Below are 19689 nucleotides of genomic sequence, written 5' to 3' on the forward strand. Positions count from 1 at the left end.
CATACCCAGGTTTCTGCCCATAGACACACGGTTATGAGCTGCTGCTTCACCCAGTGCTGTCTTCGTAAGTGCGGCTTTGTTAACTCTTGTGTTTGTCTGCATCAGTTTGCTCATTTCTGTAGGTTTGCTGCAATAGTAATCACATTTTGATCAACGGCATCTGAAAATGAACCTTTAAAATGAATTTATGGTAAAAGGAAGGCAGTGCTCAGAAGAAAAAAGGAAAAGTTGTTCTTACCTTTTGCACTAAATAGACGCTGGTTGCCCTTTCGCTTGCCACTTTATCCAGCGCTGTTTCTTCCAGTACAAAGTAGCTTACATCCGCAATGTGAACACCCACTTCAAAGTTCCCTGAAATTGCACAAAGAAGTCAGTAGGCTGCAGGTGGAAATGAAGGAGTTTAGGGGGCAGGGGAAGAAGGAAATAATTCCATCCAGAAGTCACTTTTCAAAGAAAAAAGAAAAAAAGAAAAAAGAAAAAACACAATTTTATGATCTCCACATTTTCTGCTGGGCCACTTCTGGCAGAGCAATTTTCTGTGATATATGAGTCCTGTGAGCTACCACAGAGCCAGGGCTAGGGCTAGGGAGACAGCAAGGTAATGGATAAGAAACTGACAACAAGTGATTTTCACAAATCTTTTCTCATTCTGACAGGTCTGAATGCTTCTGTGTATAGATCCTTCTGACGTATTCTGTATAATTACGCGTATATTTAACTCTGTCCCCTTCGCCCCTTCTCCCAGTGCTCCCAGAACTCTTTTACCTTATGCCCAGAACTCACAACAATGATATTTCTGTCCATCTCTTCCCTTCTGAGATGAAAATTGCGGACTCTCAAGACGCTTCCAAATTCACAACCACTGTGACTACAACTTACCTCATCCCCACGTATACCTGTGAATCTCAGTGGTGGGTATGTGAAATCCCTTAAAAGCCACGTGGCTACGTCTTCCCAGCTGGGATCTTGTAATAGTGAGCCTAGTTTTCATCCCTTTGCTGTCAGACAACAACAAGCAAGAAATATGGGCCCCCACCTTGCAAACAGACAAGCAGTACGAGACACAATTTCTAGGCCTGCTTTTGGGTTCTCCAAGCTGCACCGGCTTCCACTTCACTCTGGGTCAAGCCCAAACTGCTGCTGGTGTCCTAGGAAGTCTTAAATGATTTAGCATCAGGCTATGCAGAAGTGCAGCTTTCCATAGGAATACTCTGATATCTGCCTTATCCTTGGATTAGGCTTTTTATCCTCAAATCAGAGTCTAGCCTAAAAGCACCTTAATTCAAAAGTTAGGCTGGAGAGGAGTATTACTGAGGATTATCGTGAGGTTTTGGCAGTAATTTGAATTTGGAAGGAGCGATCATCCTCAGCTTTGGAAGTAATTAGTACCTTGGTCCAAGAAATTCTGGTTTGCTAATCCTCAAAGAAGCCTGTTGACCTTTGTTTTCTCTGGAAGGGCTAGCCTAGGATTTGAGGTGCTTATTTGTAGAGTAGTTCTAAGTGCGGCGGGTTCCTAATTATAACAGTTGGTTCTTTAGAGGAATTCACTCACTTCATGGTATCTATAAATATTTTCTCTTTCCTTTATTTTTTCAGAAAGACAACATAATAAGATACCATACCGGTTATAATGCTGTTTGTTTATACACCTCGCATAGAGTACTATCAAAGCCTCGAGCGTCACATTTTTGGAGGACAAAATATTAACAGCTGCTGTCACTCCACAGTGTATCTGCCTGGGTGCCCAGCTGATGGACGGGTAACGGTGCTGGATTTCAGCAGAGCAGGAATGGAAATTTATACAGGTGAAGAGGAAGCACGAGAAGGTTCAAGTTCGTATCAGGAGAGCCACCCAGCAAACGGTGCCACCACCGCCTGGGAGTGCAGGTAACGCCGTGTGTGACAGTTTGACTTGGTAACAGCTCATCCAGCCAGTTTTACCAAGCTGTGTTTGCACAGAACTTTGAGTCTGGAAAGCATTATCTTGCTTTTCGTATACCTGATAGAGCACAGATGTAAAGGCAGCAAAAAATTCACATGGAAGACAGGAGCACTGGGGTTTAGGTTTGTCCACATAACCTACAGTCACTGGGAAGTCCTGCGGAGAGCAAATATCGTGGCAGCAGGGGGAGAGGGCAATAATCCCATCGCACTCCCAGGGCTGAACTCCACCACTCGGAAAGCTGGGAGAAAAGACCTCAGATTCGGTGGTTCACCTCGGAAAGCTGCCTACAGCTGTGTTGTGATATTATCAGATGCCTTGAAAGCTGCTCTACATGGATTAGGCATCCAAGCCTGAAACTACTTAGACAGTAAGTCTTAGACCAACAGTTCAACCAACAGGTTTAATATTACACGCATTCGAAGCCAACACACTCAGAAGGTAAAACAATATTGAACACTTTGAAGTCAATATTGTAATGTATTGACCCTGCAGGCAAATATTGACTAAAGGAAAAGGAGAGGGGGTCATTACATCATGCCTTTAATCGCACTTTAATTCAATATGTGCCCTGTTACATACATGAACTTTTTGTCCTCAGTAGAAAATCGACAAACCAAGAAAGATCTCATTGCATGAGATAATAAAACGTGGAGTTCGCCAATGAAAACACATTGAGAGGAATTAAATTTCACTCAGGTTTCCCACCAGAGGTTCTAAAAGCCGGGGTCAGCATGAGCCCCCTGCTTTTGAACTTTTAATAGAAATTCTATCTAAATATTTTGTTACATCCATTGACATAATGCAAACTGGCAGCTCTTGGGTTTGTCTTGCTCGAGCATAAATCACCCTATCTCCCTCACCCCAAAAAAATTCAGACCAAGAGAACTTGAAGATACAGACAGCGATCAACCCGTCTGATTTCTCTCAAATCTCTACTTTTGAATGTGTTGTGCAAAATGCCAGCCTAAGCCTGCACCGAAATACCTGCCTGCTGCTCTCTCCTGGTTTATTTGCCAACTGAAGTGTGTTTCTCTAGCCACAAAGTTCTTTCCCTGGCATTCTCTTCCAGATCCACAAACAGTTTTTCTAGTCTCATTAATTTTTTATGACAGTCACAAAAGGAACATTTCACATTGTGAGTCTTATGTTATTTCCCAAGGAAAAAAAAAAGAGCATGTGGCCTGAATGAAAGGAAAAAAGAGTTAAAGCACCACTCCTTTATTCAAGAAGTTTTGTCAGAGAGAGCAGAGAAGAGGAATGGTGGACAACACATGGACCACACACCACACTCTGCTACAGGCTGCCTACTCCACGTTCATTTTGATGACAAAATCTACATCTCCAGCAAACAGAGGCTTCAAGCCTTGGCATGTAGCTCCTCTCTGAAATTCTTGCAGAGAAGAGTACTTTACAAGCCACAGACTTGCTTCAACCCAAATTTGTAATTTTCCTACAATGAACCTAAAGCTGGACAACAAGCCCTAAAGCTACACTACTAGTTTAAAGATTTTTTTTAAAAGGTGTCTACATAAAAATATACAGGGGATTAAGCGTGACACTTCATACGGCTGATACTTAAGCGAGAGCCGAAGGGAACACGTATTGCAATGAAAAATGCTGAAGGCATTTGGATGGCTCCTTTCATTCAGGGTGCAAAAGTGGGTGCAAAATTGTCATCCCAAACTCCATCACCGTGAAGCTGCTACGTGGGAGCCGTTTAGCAATGGGGAATGCAGTTAGAGTCAAGCAACGCGTGCTTTATTAGCCAGCTGTGCCCTACTAGCCTCTCTCTGCAAACAGAGATGGATGGGAGAGAGGACACAGAGAGGACAATTTTCCTTTTCCTTCACCATGACATAAGTTGCTAGAACAGCAGAATAAAACAATCTGTGTTTCTCCAAGCTTCTAGAAGCCTGGCTTTTCCTCTAGAAGCTTACGAAATGATCGAGCTACTCAGGGCAGGCCTCCCCAGAACGATGCTGCCCTATGCACGCAGCAGTTTTAGAGAAAGTTCAGCTCCTTGATCCAAGAATCTGCTTTATTTGAACCCACTCCAAAACCTTGTGTACGTAACACTGATACGATGCTAAAATCAAAGGAGAATGGTTCAAGTGTGGCACCTTACGGAACAAAGAACAAGCTGTTCCTTTCTTTTTTTCCACCAATGATCTCATCCTTTAGGACAAAACAGTTCAAAGAACTTTTTTCCTTCTTTACTGAGAAAAATTATAAACAAAAGGGATTAGCAAGGAAGAGCTGGAGGAAAAGGAAAAAGACCTTTCAGTCTGTAAATGCTCCATAAAAACTGCCAACCCAGCAAGTTGTATCAAGTATTTGCCCCAGGAATTAGAAAGTTGAGGTGAATATATTTGAACAGTACACAAGTTAACACAATGGCAGCAAATCCTTCTCCATCTTCAGCAACCCTAGTCAATCCTAATACAAACGCAGCGAGAAAGACCAAGCAAGCTCACATCATACCCCAGTGTAAACAAATTTTAGGAGCATGGAACTTAAAAATGCAACTCCTCAAGGATAAAACAGCAAAAGGTAATTCTCTACCATGCAGACACACTCCCCTTTATTTCCATCTCACCTTCACACATCATCATTCTCAGGAGAGAGGACAAGCACTGAGAGAGTGTTATGTCAACTTAAAATTTAATACCAAATTTTTTGTATTAGCCGGTATTGCTCAAGCTGTCCGTTACCCCTCAGTAAGGGATCCATAGGAAAGTTCAAAGCCAATTGCAAAGTGTTTGCTCCAGCCAGAAAACAGCCAACCACCCAGCCGCTGCCAGCAGTTAAAGGTAGCTGACTGTTCCCTGGCTGCACCAACTCTGGCAGCAAATAATTACGGCTCTTCCCCATTCCCCTGCCCTGGGGGGACCTGCTGCTGCTCACTTACCTGCAAAGCAGTATTTAGTGCCTTGCAAAAGTACGAAAAACTTGTATAAAGAGAGACAGACGAGGCCTTTAACCTACATGTGCATTTTGCTGCTGTTAGCAGCCTAGCACAGGCTCTCATCAGGGCTGAGGTTCTGCTGTGTGGCTGTTGGGCATAGGGGCAAGGACAGCGTCTGCAGGAGAGGCTCTCCGACGCAGCAGGGCCAGCCACAGGGGCTGCAGGCGGTAAGAGGGGTGCACACAAAACAAACACAACTTGCACGGAGGCAGAAAATGGCACTGACACCTGAGGAAGCTGCTAGGGATCATCACAGATGTTGAATACGAGCCTTTAAATGAAGGACCCGACCCAAACACCTCTATTTCCCTTCCTGTGTGTATGTACTACACCCGTACACCGACGGCCCAGGAATGCAGAAGCGTCCCTCTTGGCACGGAGACAGAGACAGATAGAAGAGAGTGACTGCCCGAGTGGGAGAAAAGAGCAAGAGGGAAAGAAAAAAAAAATAAAAAAGACGTAGAAGAGATTAATACAAAAATTAAAGTAAAACTGTGGAAAGAGCAAGCTATTTGTCTTCTCTGCAGTCTGAAGACACAGGTGGGTGGCTTTAATTCTCGGCTGAGGTTACTTTTCCACCGCAGGAAGCCAAGCTATTGTTCAGAAAATCAGACAGTGTGCTTTATTTTTATTTTACTTATTTTAAAATAACAAGGAAAGTGCTTAAATTTTACTTGTGTGCCCTAGGGCCATTTTGCTTTTTGAAAGCACAGTGCAACTGAGCATAAATCCATTAACTTGTTTACCAGGAAACCCAAGTTTTAAAATTATCACATGACGTTGCTTTATCCAACCGAAATGCAACTAATTACACCTTTTTTAAAGCAATTAATAGCTTTTTCTTTCTCAAAAGGTCTCTTCCTTGACATAACCTCATGAAAACACTCTGGCAAAAGGAATCAGAATTCCGCATCTCAAGAGAGCGGGACAAGTCCCCAGGGCACAGAGTGGCTACTTTCCCAACCAAGCATAAACATGACTTTAGTAAATGTTGCAATGACTTGAAAATAGGAAAAATCGTCTGCCCAAACAAACAATAAGCACCTCTAAAGGGTAACGATCCACAAAATACTACGTACTCCCAGGCTCTGCTGCCAGCTTGGCCTCCAGAACCTGTCCAAGCCCTTCTGCTGCTGGTTTGCATGTGAAACGTCCCACGGAAACATCCCCCTACGCCTTTCAAGCCATTTGACCTCTTCTTTAAAGCCTACTTAGTCACTTTTTTTCTAGGTTTGTAGCACCTGGAGACGCAGCCAACGTCAGGCCCCCAGCTCCGTGGGCTGCACATTCCCATGCAAAGGGAGAGGGAGCAGCAGCTCACGCGGCGCGGCAGCACGCCTGCTCCACGTGTCTGAACCAGACTGCAAACAGCAGAAGGGCTGGGTCTCGGCTTCTGCTTTGCTTCTTGAAAACACAGTAAAAATTGCTTCCTTTCTGTCTCGAACACTTTAGCCTTTACAGATCACATTGACCTCCTTTTCTTCGGGAGCTGGGGTGATACAAAGATGAGGAAAGCTGAGATTTTGCTCATTCGATCACACAAATTCAGGAGCTGCGAGATGGGCCAAATCCTCAAAATTAGTAGAACTGAAATTGCCCCTAGTTCTTCCAAAATGAGACACAGGATGAGATCACAGGTTAAAGGGAAACAATCTTTACTTACTCCTCCCATATCGAAAGTTTTGGCACTTGCAGAATTTCTGAAAGTATCTGAGAAGCCACTGATACAAACTGTGATGTTGCAAGGAGCGATGCTCTCAGTGATCCCGAACCAGGGAACATTCAGAGCATTTCTTAAAAATAAATGTGGGAAAGGGGAGAATGACACCACACACACACAAAAAAATAAGTTAAAAGGTCAGTGGGGGACTTCAATGAGTCTAAACTCCAGAATGATTCCTATCTGCTTTGTAGTGACTTTTAAAGCACGGTTTTACTCAGCTCTCGTAACTACTCCAACCTTTGGTACTTTTGTCTCTGGCACTGGCTGACTGTTACGGAGGCGACTGTGATTTTACAAACCAGCTTGGGATTGGCTCCAGGTACGGCACAACACAGAACTCGTGCTCATTAAGTGCCTTTAGCGATGAAGGACAAGTGAAGATGAAAAGCAGAAAAACGTTCTAGGAAAGGAGCTGTTCCTAAGCTGAACGCTTTTTTTCCATGAGCCCATCAGCAATTCTTTAAATAGTTTCAGAATTATGAGGAGACTATCTATTACTGAATTAAATGCTGGGAGCAGGTCTTCCATGTGAACTGCATACAGTTTTTGTCTGTAGCAGCTAATAAATTCAGCAATGCCCTAAACCCACTTGGTAATAGAATTTAAAAGCTACCTTTTATACTGCAAAACAAAGCCAGTACAAGCCCGTGGTAGGGCACTTCACACATTGTGCGTTACAGAGCTCTGAATTTTATACACAAACCAGCACAGCCCAAACCAGTTCAGTGCTGTTTTACATGCTTTCACTATGGTCAGCATTAAATCTTCTGTGAGGCACATACTTCCCCACGCTTCCCAGCCCTGAGGAGTACGTTCAGAGAAGGCTCTTGGTCAGCAAGAAACATTCCCAGCCTCTTAGGAGAGCTGGAGGTCAAGCCTCCCATGGGAACATGGGGTGGATCTTCATGATGGTTGTGTTCTCCAAACTGCCAGCTTCCATGAGGTGGAAAAATCTAAGCTGGTGATCAGCCAGAAGTCGGGTCTCCAGACCTCACAGAATATACCACGGTATCAAGGCAGAGAAACCCAACACCCAAGTGTGTTAGTCTGCCAGCAAACCCATGTCAGTTCTTCACCTTGTGACAGAAGATGCTGCCGTCCAGAACGCTGCCTACACCATTCCTGAAAATTGCCTTCAGACCTGATGCAATAAGTTAGGAGGAGAACAGAAGAGCTCTTCTGTGCAAATGTTACCACTGCACCATTAAGCTGGATACTTTCACAAAGAAGGAATTCTCCTGGGGGAAAAGCACTAAATACTCAGAAGGACAGAATTTACGCAGCATGTGCAAGATAAAATATTTAATTGCAGACTGAAGGACACAGGGAATGATATCTAACAGAATAAGCACACAGCAGAAAGATTTGTTCGCACTGCTGAACAAGAAACAAGGAGTAAAATACAGATGAAAGACAAGCACAAGTATCTTAACAGTAAAAGTCAGGCCAGACCACGGGACAGCTGGGGACAGCCAATGTAATGATGGGAAATAAAGAGGTTGTGACATTTGGACCAGAGGACCTTGGAAATCTTTTCCAACCTTAATGATTCTGTGATTTCTGTGACGCATCAACTCCAGCCAGCAATGGCAAACTCAGATGCGCTCCCTTATGCGCTGACGCCTATGCCCAACCTTTTTTTGCCCGTGCAGGTTTTCTCCCCACTCCTATGTTGGTATCTGTTCACAATGCAGAGGGTCACGGGTAAGCTAGTTTCCTCCACACCTGCACGAATGCCTACCGGTCTTCGTGAGGTGCTAAAGCAGCAAGAGAGGTTTGAAAAATTGTATTGATTTCTTTGCAAGACTCAAGTGCAATGAGTAAAATGAAGGGGAGGAAGAACCTCAAATACATTTGATTTCCCCATGGAATGCCAGTGCTTGCCTCACGGTCATCCCTAGGAGAACCTCCAGAGGACTGCTTGTGACTTAGGCCCACCACGAATCTTTGCTGCTCGGAGTCTAACCCAAGCGCTTGGCAGATGGATCTTTTCCCTCTCACCAAGACAAGCTGTCAAGCAGGTCACCAAGGCAAATGTGTTTCTGTGAACTCAAATTCCTAGCTCAGAGAGCACTTGTTGCTGGTAGATAGGAGTTACCAAGAGAGACTGCGCTCAGCTCTCTCAAACACCCCCTTAACAGCTGGGTTTCCAGCCAACACGATGAAGGCAAAAGGACAATTTCTGGCATTCGCGCCGTGATTTGTTTATATCTCTATTCCAAATCCCATTCAAGAGGTTAACTCTATCAGGAAACCAGCAGTCTTTGAATTTAAAGAGATGGGAAGTGGCACCCAGCAGCTTTCAAGATGAATTACAGTCATTTGGGGTGTAGGATGGCGTCCTGTTCCTGAAATGAAGGTTTAGAGTGGGGAGGGACCAGCCTCTCTCTACTGTTAGGTCAATCTCTTTTGTGATATCTCTTCTGAACCACTGTAATCCAAGGCTGAGTGAATATTCCCAGGCATTCAAAGAGACCTTGGGATTCAGTGCTAGGCCAAACACGTACAAGGTACTTCCCCACTGAGCAGCCTTGACATCTCAACTTCTTTAAGAACAGAAGGCAGCTGCTGAGATTTCACTCTTAGCCATCCAACTTTCAGTTTATTTTTGGAAGGATTTCCAAAATACTTCCATCTGCACCTTATTTTACACTTTGTGTTACTAGCATAATAGTCAACAATCAAGAAAACCTGTAGTGAATTGCCCTGTAAGAAGACATTCTTTCTGTTCAGCTGGATCCTTAAACAAACCCCTGCACTGCAATAAACGAAAAGTTAACACAATAACCCAGTGATTCGGAGGGATCCTGCCATTTTAAGAAGTTGGTAACAGAATATGTACAGCAACAACATCTTTGTCGCCTGCATGCAACAGAACATGACTGAAGTTAGCTAGGAATAGGTTCCCACACAGTTATTTGTACCCTTTTTATCTTCCTCACACATCTTTGGATTCTTATCTGCTTAATTTACTGGACAATCCTGCTTTCTCTAGTTCTATCTAGTCATCACCTATCATTTGTAGTTCTTCTCTAAAGAGCCTCCTGGTCCCTGAGGTCCCTTTTAGTGAAAAGAAATCCTAGACAGATTGCTTTCAGATCTGTTTGTACAGGAATTTCCGGATCCCCTCCCTTTTACCCACATCCTTAAATGAATTCTGTATATTTTTTCTTCGATATACAATTGGGCACTATTGTTTTTAAGTTAATATCTACACATGCTAGTGATATCCGCCAATCTAGGAAAACTCGCGCCTCTAAATCCTTGGGGAATTGTCCCAGGTCCTGAATTTATGAACTGAAATGATCCGAAGAGTGATTTCACCCAGAGCATCTCTCCTCAATGCAGGAAAATATATCCACTTTTAAATACAAACTTTCTTATTTTGCATCCCCATGCCTTATCTGTTTAATAACCTTGTCTGGTGATTAGGCTCCCCCTGTTCCCCTTTCAACCAGCATCAGTTTGGAGCAAGCTCCTCTTCTTCTAGGCCAAGCTAAGGCAAGCACTGTGCTGTTCCCTCACTGATTTCCAAAGAGATGTCCAGAAGAGGAGGGGTGACGCAATCCAGCCCTCTGATTCCATTCAACTCTGGCCTTGGAAATTGGAAGTGATGTGTGTTTCCGCAGAGAGAACGCCACGTTACGTTAAAAGAGGCAAAACACACTGTACATGCTGCAATTTCCCCAGCATCACACGGGAGCACATTGTGGGACACAGCATTGATCTGGATTTGGCAGAGATCCGAGAGTATTTTGCGTATTTCAAAGAATCTGCAACCACAGATCCTTGATGGGAAGAAAAAAAAAAGGAAACGTACCTGTTTCTAATCACTGCAATATGTCTTTTCCACTTTGCTAGTGACACACCATAGATCCTTAACAAAAACTCAGCAGACTAATCAGCAGGTAACAGGAGAGCTGAGCTAATTATGTTTGATATCAAAGGAAAAACTGCCCAAATGTTACACACAATCCCACTCCTTGTATGTCTTCTTTATTTCTCCCACATTTGACTTCTGCAATAAATATAAGTAAATTGCAGTTTATGGTCATTTTATATTTAACTCATACATTGATGTTTCTGTCATTTTCTCTCTAAACCATGCCTGGTACCCATTCATCCTATACTCTTACCTTACAAAGAAGGAAGCATGGTAATTTCGTAATGTAACTTTTGATTCAACACTAGTCCATTCTTCAGTGTTTATCTTAAGCAAATCAGCCCAACAAGACTAATTACAAAATCTTACTATAGTCTGTGCTGCAGGAACCAAATGGATTAGCTGAGAGGTCCTGTACCGAGTGTTGCTACAGCAAATTTTACCCTACAGTGTCCCAAAGTGTCCAGAGAGACAAAGCTGAATAGAAGATAGAGGGATTATTTGTCTTTAAAAAATAAATAATAATAATAAAGTGTACGCAACTTTGCAGAACAAAAACAAAAAGCAGCCCCAGTGTCTGCAGGCCTGCAGCAAACAAGGGATAGCATTACCAACATTGGTTGGTTTTTACCAACATGTATGGAAGACTCCTTGAATAGAGATGCAAGTCCTCTCGCTCTTCATGTTTCTGAAATCTGCTGCCCACAGCAGACTCACAGGTCAGCTAAAGAGGGAGATCATGCTGCACTTTTCCCAGATGTGGGTCACTAAGAGAATCTCTTCTCTTTGCTTAGACCCCGTTTTCAAGACACTTAACTGAGGATTTTATCGCATTTCCCTTAGGTATATTTGATTTAAATTCACCAACAGGATGAATGAATTTATAGGGGAGGGAAAAAATGGGGAGCAGCATGCTGTGAAAATCTCATTTGCTCAGGTCCTCAGGTAAAAACCAGGAAGATTCAATGAATGTATCTATACATGACCTTGCTTCCAAATACAGAAAACCACTGTCACTAAGGAAAAAAAAAAAAAAACAGGGCAAACAACCTGCAGGATATGTTTCTGTTCTGCATTACAACAATTCCTCCTAGAGTAAAACTTCGGAGTACCTTCAGAGTACCTTTAGAGTACCTAAACTTGAATTACTCTTTGAAATTGAGGGATACAGGAATGAAAGAATGGCAAGAACCATGTTAGTCATCAATAAACACACAAGAAGATGTACAGAGACCCGGACAGTGTAGCCCAAAGAAGTTCTTTGAAATCAGCATCCAAAGATCTGCACAGAGGTGAGACAACCCCTCCGAAATGGACCCCAGTAATTCCTGGTAACTCCTTTCCTGTCACAGCCTGAAATTTCAGCAGATGGAATTATCTGCCTTTAAAGTGGTTAAATTTCACCTCTCTTCCTGCTAGTAAGTAGCCTCCAAACACAGCACAACTGCTTCAGCTGTGTACATTACCAGAAACATGTCAAACGACACTTGCAGATTATTCCCAGAAGAAGTTTGGCAAGTGCACGAAAATTGCCTGGTTCCGCTGGGACGTGCAGGTCACGTGGGGAGCTCTTACACGCTGAGATCAGAACAAATCTTTAAACGTCTGCACCCTGGAGGAAAGCGCTCAGGCTTGAAAGCCGTACGCTTGCTCTCTGCGAACAGTGCGCAACAGTTGTACGAACCCAGAACTGCTCCGCCAGACGCTCCTGGCTGCAGCCGTTCGCCGGGATACGTGCAGAAAGAAAGGATCACAAAAAGAGCATTGACTGAAATGAACTCGCTTAAAACCTTAAGCTACCCTGAAACAACTCGACAAACGCCGTAGAAGCTAGCTGCGGTCCAGATCCATCTTTTACTCCGAGATGATGCTGAGTCATCGAAACGGAGTACAGTTCGTTCATATTTCTAAAGCTGTTACATAAATAACCCTGTTTTCATTCTTTATTGGAGCTGATCTCTTAAAATATACACCGACAAATGCAAACAGCAAGCTTACCTCCCTACTGCTATCATTAAACAATAAAGAGGAGCACGACAGTTAATCAAAAGCAGACTCCAATAGAAAATCCTCTCAAAACCAGGCTGGCCCACTTAAGACATATATCCCTGTACGGTTTCCAACTGCTGCAAGGTCTTACTGTGAGCTCCATTAAAAATAAAGCTCTTCCCACAATCACCCCTTGCTTCCTTTTCTAGTGACACCCTGCTACTGGATAGTTCCTTATGACAGAGTTGTGGATTACTTCTAGAAAAAAAATCAGCTTTGACTGACTACGTAGCATAGGCGAGTCCTCCGTCCAGTGACTGGAAGAGATAAAGGTTATGCTGAGAAGTTTTAAAGCTAAGCAAAGGTGCAAACACAGTCCCCATCTCTCTGCTTCCTGCAAAAGATCCTTCGTGGCAAAGAAATTGCCACAATCTTGAATAAATTGGAAATGAATGTGTGAGGACAAAGACAATTTCATTCTTCAAAATCTCCTGAAACGCACTGATTGAGGTGTCTAATGGGGGACGTGTGAGCAATGGGTGTTTTGGGGTATTTTTGTACTTTATATGGGTGCTAATAAACTAAGAGAAATGGACATTTTCTGAATTGGGTACTGCGTTCTCTGTTGATTTTTGGAGAACTCCTGACATCATGAGGATGCCAGATATGTGGTTTGCTCATGCCGGCTTTTTTTTTTTTTCTTTTTTTAAAGTGTTTAACATATGGGCAAAAAAGATGGAAAAAATAATAATTTCTTGTAACTGGGTTTACGTTTGGAATAAAAGATGTGTTAACTCTTAACACAACTTTGTCCTCATGAGACATGAAGTCTTGCCAGCCCTGGATAAGCTCTTTAACCTCTAAAACAACTCTTTGTCATAATAATTGCAGCTAGTATAGCAACTTTTAAAGCCAGAAATCCCTCAGGGTACCTCCAAAATACATCAAGAAGATCCAGTAAGTGCAAGATTAATATTCCCATAAGAGCTCTCCTTAACACAGAAGGGTTGCAAACAGAAACAGCTTTGCAAGCAAGTAAACCCAAGGGACCCCTAGCACTGGTTTTTGACCTTTCTAGATCACTAGTTCCTGAAAATTTTCAGTGAAAGTACAGATGTCAAAAAAATAAATCATGTATGCTGATGGCTTTATACCCTTGCTTTTGCCATCCACACTTCACGGGCCTATAACAGTAGTCCTTGTTTTCCTGTAGCAGTTGAGGGACCCCAGGCAGATGATGACTAAGGCTATAGCTGCACAGTGGGCCAAACAGTAACAAATCCAGAGATTCAATTCTCATGCAAGAAAACGCCCCAAGAACTTGTGAAACAAGATGGATCTGAACGTCTCCGACAAAGGACAGGTCTGAGGGCTGAAATCCCCAGAGCTGGAAGGTGAGGAGAAGTCTCCCCGGCAGGGCAGGGACCTGTGCCATCCAGGATCTGAAGGCTGTGACCTAGCTCAAAATGCTCCTTCCCTCCCTGGATGCCAAGTAAGGACAGCAGTGAGGAGTGCACGTGTCGGGTAATACAAATACACACGTTTCTGTTACTGTCTCCTGCAAGGAACAGAGACTACGTGATGCTCACTCCCTGGCTGAGGATCTAGCACCTTGCTTCTGAAGCACTGTGCCTTGGGCAAGACGCTCTGCAGCTGCATCTCTGAGGTGACACCTCAGAAAGGGGCGCAGGATATAGGTAGTATGCCAAATGTACGGGAAACATACTCCTTACAGGAGGCTCACAAAACGGTATTTAGATCGGGGTTTTCAGATCATCAAGTGTTTCAAAAAATTCACCTTTGGCATTTAGCACTTCAGCGGTGAGCCACAACTGTCAGAAAAAGGTTCGGGAAATGCTGGAGGAAGTTTGTGCCTCAAACAGCAGCACATTGGGAGGAGAATGGACAAGAGTCCCTCAGGATGGTTCTTAGTTGCTTTTATTACTCATCTACACATAAAAAGATCATGCAAGGAGATGATTGCACACCATCAGTTGTTGGACGTGACTCCAGCTAGCAGACTGGACATCTTTGCTTTAGATAAATCTCCTGCTTTCAACGAGCATTTAAACATCGCAGCACAGACACGACGCTGACATTTCATTCCCGTCTGCCTGGGGACACACCGAGCAGGCCGGACAGCTGCCCCGTCTGCTCGATGGATGCGGAGGGTTTCCTGCAGTCTCTCTCCTGCTTTTTGTGCCGCTCGCTCCCGCTCTGCTCCTCTGCTCCCTCCCGGAGTGCTCAGAACTCACCAAAGACCACGAAGACTTGGTTTTCTCGTCCATATTTCCTTCTGAGCCACTGGGTCTCCTTAGAATAAACAAGACATTTCTAATTTAAAGAAAGGCCATTTCCATACTGGTTCCTTCCAGACTGATGGAGAATCTGGTCCTTGGGACACTCACCAGCCACAAAAGACGTCATGCCAAGGGGGTGATGTTCCTTGGCCTAAGCCCTGCTGGAGCGTGGTGCTGCTCCCACAGCGGGGCCGAGGCTGGCAGGAGAGGCAGGGGGCACGGTGCCCAGGGGGGGCACAGAAAAGATCGCTCTTAAAGGAGGCTCCAGCTCAGAGCGCCTTCTCATTGAGAGGAGTCCAGGGCGGAACGAGCCTGCTGGGGAATGTACGGCTCCAGCCAAAAGGCAGAGATCCTACACAAAGGGCTGCTGCGAGCAGGCTCTTAATCACACTTTGTGATTCATGGAAAATGATATGTGGGGGCGAACAAAGGCCTGAGGGCTGGGACAGCCCCCAGTGGATGCATTCACTTGCCTGCTTTTACAGCACCTCTTGGATTTGCTCATCCACGGCTCGTCTGGGGGAATGAGGAACATGCACAACGCTCCCAAGAAGGACGCAAACTTTCAAAAGCCATAAATCCACACTGGATTTCCCACTCCATAAGTTTTGGATACAAGCCACAGAAACCTTAACTTTTACTCTCAGGAAGTCGGCCATGCCCTGACAGTCAGTCCCTGACTCTTTCAGGGTTTCTTCATGTCTCTTCTAAATCACACTAGCAAAGTTTATTTTGGGGAACTGAGAGAAGAGAAAGGTTCCTGTACCTTCCACTTTTGTTTTATTTGAAAAGCTGAGCTTTGCAAACCCTCCCTGTGCAGAGTGACCCTGTAGTCCAATCCATTTTACCTTCCTTTCCCAACTGCCTCATTTTCCTGAGAAGATGAAGTATTATCTGACTGCAAAAGCATCCTCTGCCCACTCAGGATAAGTACATCAGAGATCACCTTTGAAAGAACAGGGTATGGTGGGAGGGGGAACAGTGCTTGCTCCTGGTCACGTACAAGTACACTCATTCCCTGGAAGCATGGCTTTGACGTGACCCTCTCACATATTCCTTAGCCTTCACTGAAGATCAGGAAAGGGCAGGGAAAATATTCATCTGGGGAATCCAAGAAGCCAGCACAGGCCTTAACACAGCCCCTAGGAGAGGGAGGAGTCAGGAAAAAAAAACGGCCAAGAAGACTTGGGTGGTTTTTTGGGTTTTCCCTCCTCAGTTTAGTTGCATGAGAAGGACTTGTTCCAACAGGGCACGTGGGGCAGCACTGCTGCGATCCCACCTCTGCCTCACAAGGGGGCATTTTGTCATCAGACTACAGAGCTCCCACAGTCAAGCAACAGCCTGGTAATGTCTAGAGGGCTCTTGGCTGGACATTACAGGTAGAGAGGATCCTTTATGCGCCGGCACTTCTCCTTCCTCCCAGGTTGCAGGAAGAGGGCTCATACAGCATTTTCTGCAGTATGGGAAAGAAAACACGCTCCACAACTCTGCCTGGCAGATATACCAAGTCCCAGGCATGAGCGATACTGTCCCTGGGAATGAAAAATTCTTGGTCAAACAGATATTTTCCTTGAACATATTCTCCAAATGGCTTATGGATAAGAGAAAAATGCATCGCAAACCAGTTCAGTGAATGGTTTTGTGCAGCATCTAAAATCCATGCACATGTAGGTCAGTAGAGGTTCAGATGCCAGAGTTTCAACACCTTAGTTCTGAGTGACTGTGGGATCACAACACTCATAAATCTACAGATAATTCGCATGATGAAGCACAAAGAGGGAGAACAGAGTTAAGTTCAGGATCTCTCAAGAAGACTGTTTAAATTTTCTGTGAGACAGAACAGCAATTTTTCCTTAACCTTGTCTCAAAATTGATATATCAATATAATCAGAAATAACTTTATTGGCCTCAAATTTTCTTGCATTTGGCTTTATTCTGTGTTTGTTTTAATTAGTTCTATAGCCCTGTAATACTATTCCGTACCTGTGTCTAAATGACACAATTTATTGGCCACGTTACACAGAATGAAATCAACCAAAAACAGGGAATCATGTCTTTGATATTATCATATTGTGATGACTAATAAGAGCAAGCAAAACACGAAGAAAAATCGCTTTATCTTCTTTATTAGTTGTGGATATGTTAATCAAATCATGTACTATTTCTAAACCAAGCCTGTTACTGGATTTCATCAAACTAAACGAGCAGAACTTGGATAGCAAAGTAAGCTTACAAGAGTGAAGTTCCTTTAGTCAGAATCATCAAGACTTGGCTTCTGGAGCTTTACTTTCTGTTCTGCTGGCCTATGGCATAGTAAAAGTACAAATAAGGCAGAACAGAAAGCTTAAAAGGCAATGAGAAGAGGAACACAACTTATAAGGCACACTCTGCTCATCTGACTACTCCCAGCATCCCACAAGCAAACACCAAGAAGCAATTCACCCAGTGACCTTCAAAAACCAGGTTCCTTTATCCAGGGACTCTACGTGCTCGAGGTCAAAGTTTTACTAGACTTCAGTATACGAGAGTGGTATATTAGCTATTTAACTGTAAGTCCCTTAAAAACAAGGGACAGCTGAGATCTGCTCAAATCAAATTATAGTTCCAATATGCAAAATATTGTGGTTCTGCATTTCCTGACACCAGCATTATTTCAGGCTGCAGCTTGAAGATATCTGCTCTATGATTTCTGAAAACAGGCAATTAAAACAGGAGAAAAACTTATCACTTACTCATATTCGGTAAAGAATACTACATGACAAATTATATACATATGAACACGTCAACTGCTGAACATAAACACTGAGCAGTATTTTGTAAAATATATCTCATACCGTCAGGGAGTTGTTTACAGGACAAAGCATCATCAAGATCTTTGGCAGTTGATGGGTCGATGGTGAAAATGCATTCTTTCCTATCCAAGAAAAAAAAAAAGGAAAATTTATCTTCCAGTCATGAGGAAGGTATCAAAACACATAGACCAGAGACATCCAGACAATAATAACAATGTTTTCAGAAGACTCAGGCTGTTGAAACATCTTCCAAACTAATCTGAAAGTCTAAATCTAATGCAAAAAAGAAGTTTTGGAGAAGTGAAACTCCTTGATGTCAGTTTTTTGTTGTTGTTTTCTTTAGTTTTTCTTTTTGGTAGAACTGATTGCTTTTAACAGGTTTCATCTCATTGCTGATTTTCCTCCACAAAAACTAAACAACTGATCCCATCAAGTTCACTCTAAAGAAACAAGCAGGGAAAAGTCTCGATGCCTTGCAGATAGAGGAAAAAGAGATGGTCCCTAATTGTAGAGCTAAATTAACCACAAATAACCCACAGCCCTGTGCATAAGAGCAGGTACTGGAGCATCTGTGACTCCATGAGCACAGCTAGCATGGAGCAGAGGCAGCGAAACACTCACAAACCAGGCTGTGTGATAACTAAAGCAGGAGTGAGTCTTTCGTTCTCGGTGCAGACACTGAAGGGCTGCGGTACTTTATAACATCTACGTTGCAGATCGTGCACCGAAGGGAAAATCAGGTTCAATATGAAACACTATGAAAGTTAAAGAGTAAAAGAGCTCCCAATTAGCTAATTAGATTTAGCAAATCAACATGGTGCTTAGGAACAGCTGAACGCCCCTCCACATATGCCGCAATAGGTGGTACCTGGAATAACCAGCCTTGCCCTGGACAGCTTACAGAACTTGTGTCCCCCAGCAGTGGGTGGCAGGGACACTGGGAACGTACCGAGATAGACAGTTATGGTCTATGGCCATGGAGACAAGCCAAAATATAGCATCTGACCTCAGGCATCATCGCGTTCAAAGCACAGAGACCTAAAACCTGAAGTACTCAGGACAAAAAACCAAAACCCCTTCTGAAACTCCTGCTCAGGGCCTCCCTTCACTCCAGGCTGCCCTACCGCACCTTCCTGCCCAGGCCCCTGGCCTACAGGAGGGCATCCCAAGCACAGTGGGGAATGTGAGACTAGACCCAAAAGAGTGGTGAATACAGCAAAGGAACGGGTTTGCTGGTTTATTTTGCTTTTATCTTAACATTTGGAACAAATTCAGCCCCTCCCGAGGTCAAAGATCCCCAAGCACAATGGTACAGGCCGAGGCTGCCAAGGAAGAGATCAGACAGCTGCTTTTCTTCTCGCTGCAGGAAGACTCGGATCACGGTGGCACCTCCCTTCTGGAGATGTCTAATGAGAGCACATTTGTTTTTCTTACCACACAGCCACTGATATCCTCCTGGGGTAGCAGAGGTGGGAGGGGAAAAATTACAGCGAACCTTTAAATGAGCAAGCGTCACACGGAATTAGCAAGTCTCCGTCTTTTTGCATGGGCGCTTGCACAGCGAGAGCGATGGCTCTATCTTTGCAGGCCTATCACTTCAGTGCTTAAACGCTCTGGGTGGTATCTGTTGGTGTCAGACAGCTGGCAGAGTGTATTTATATAATTCCACCAGGCACACTAAATAGAGATTTTCAAAGACATAAAAATCAGTAAAGCACTTCACTCCCTTCCGAGACTTTGAAAATCTTTTAGAATATGCTAGCTTTCAGATTGGACAGCAAAGCTGCCTTAATCCCTCGACGCACGTTAGTTTCTGAGCCTTCACATGCATCCAAACAAATTACAGATCGTGACACTGAAAGATATCAAATCTTTTCAACTACACGGCGACTTTGATCTGTTGGTGTCTAGCCATCCGGCCGCAGGAATCAACTAATTTGTAAAGGCTTGCAAGCGTCCTTGCTTCCACAAATAAGGAGCCCTTAAAATCCCAAGTCTACCTAAGGCAGGAATTTCAGGATCTCTCCTCCCCAGGGTACAGCACCTCAGGGAGCTGTGTGTGTGCACAGACACACAGCCACCACAAGCAGCT

General features: G+C 43.9%; 1 protein-coding gene across 3 annotated transcripts in view; it reads right to left on the reverse strand.

Moving 5' to 3' along the window:
• Nucleotides 1-19689, reverse strand: part of DIS3L2 (DIS3 like 3'-5' exoribonuclease 2) — a 192312-nt gene that overhangs the window by 75062 nt on the left and 97561 nt on the right. For all 3 annotated transcript variants that reach the window (XM_080603837.1, XM_080603838.1, XM_080603839.1), the window contains 2 exons: nucleotides 17640-17719; nucleotides 239-351 (listed from right to left, as the gene is read on the reverse strand). In XM_080603837.1, coding sequence (XP_080459963.1) covers nucleotides 239-351; nucleotides 17640-17719 — 193 coding nt within the window. The remainder of the gene's footprint in view (nucleotides 1-238; nucleotides 352-17639; nucleotides 17720-19689) is intronic.

The sequence above is a fragment of the Anser brachyrhynchus genome (genome assembly GCF_964034855.1).
Source record: "Anser brachyrhynchus genome assembly, chromosome: 9".
Classification (NCBI taxonomy): Eukaryota; Metazoa; Chordata; class Aves; order Anseriformes; family Anatidae; genus Anser; species Anser brachyrhynchus.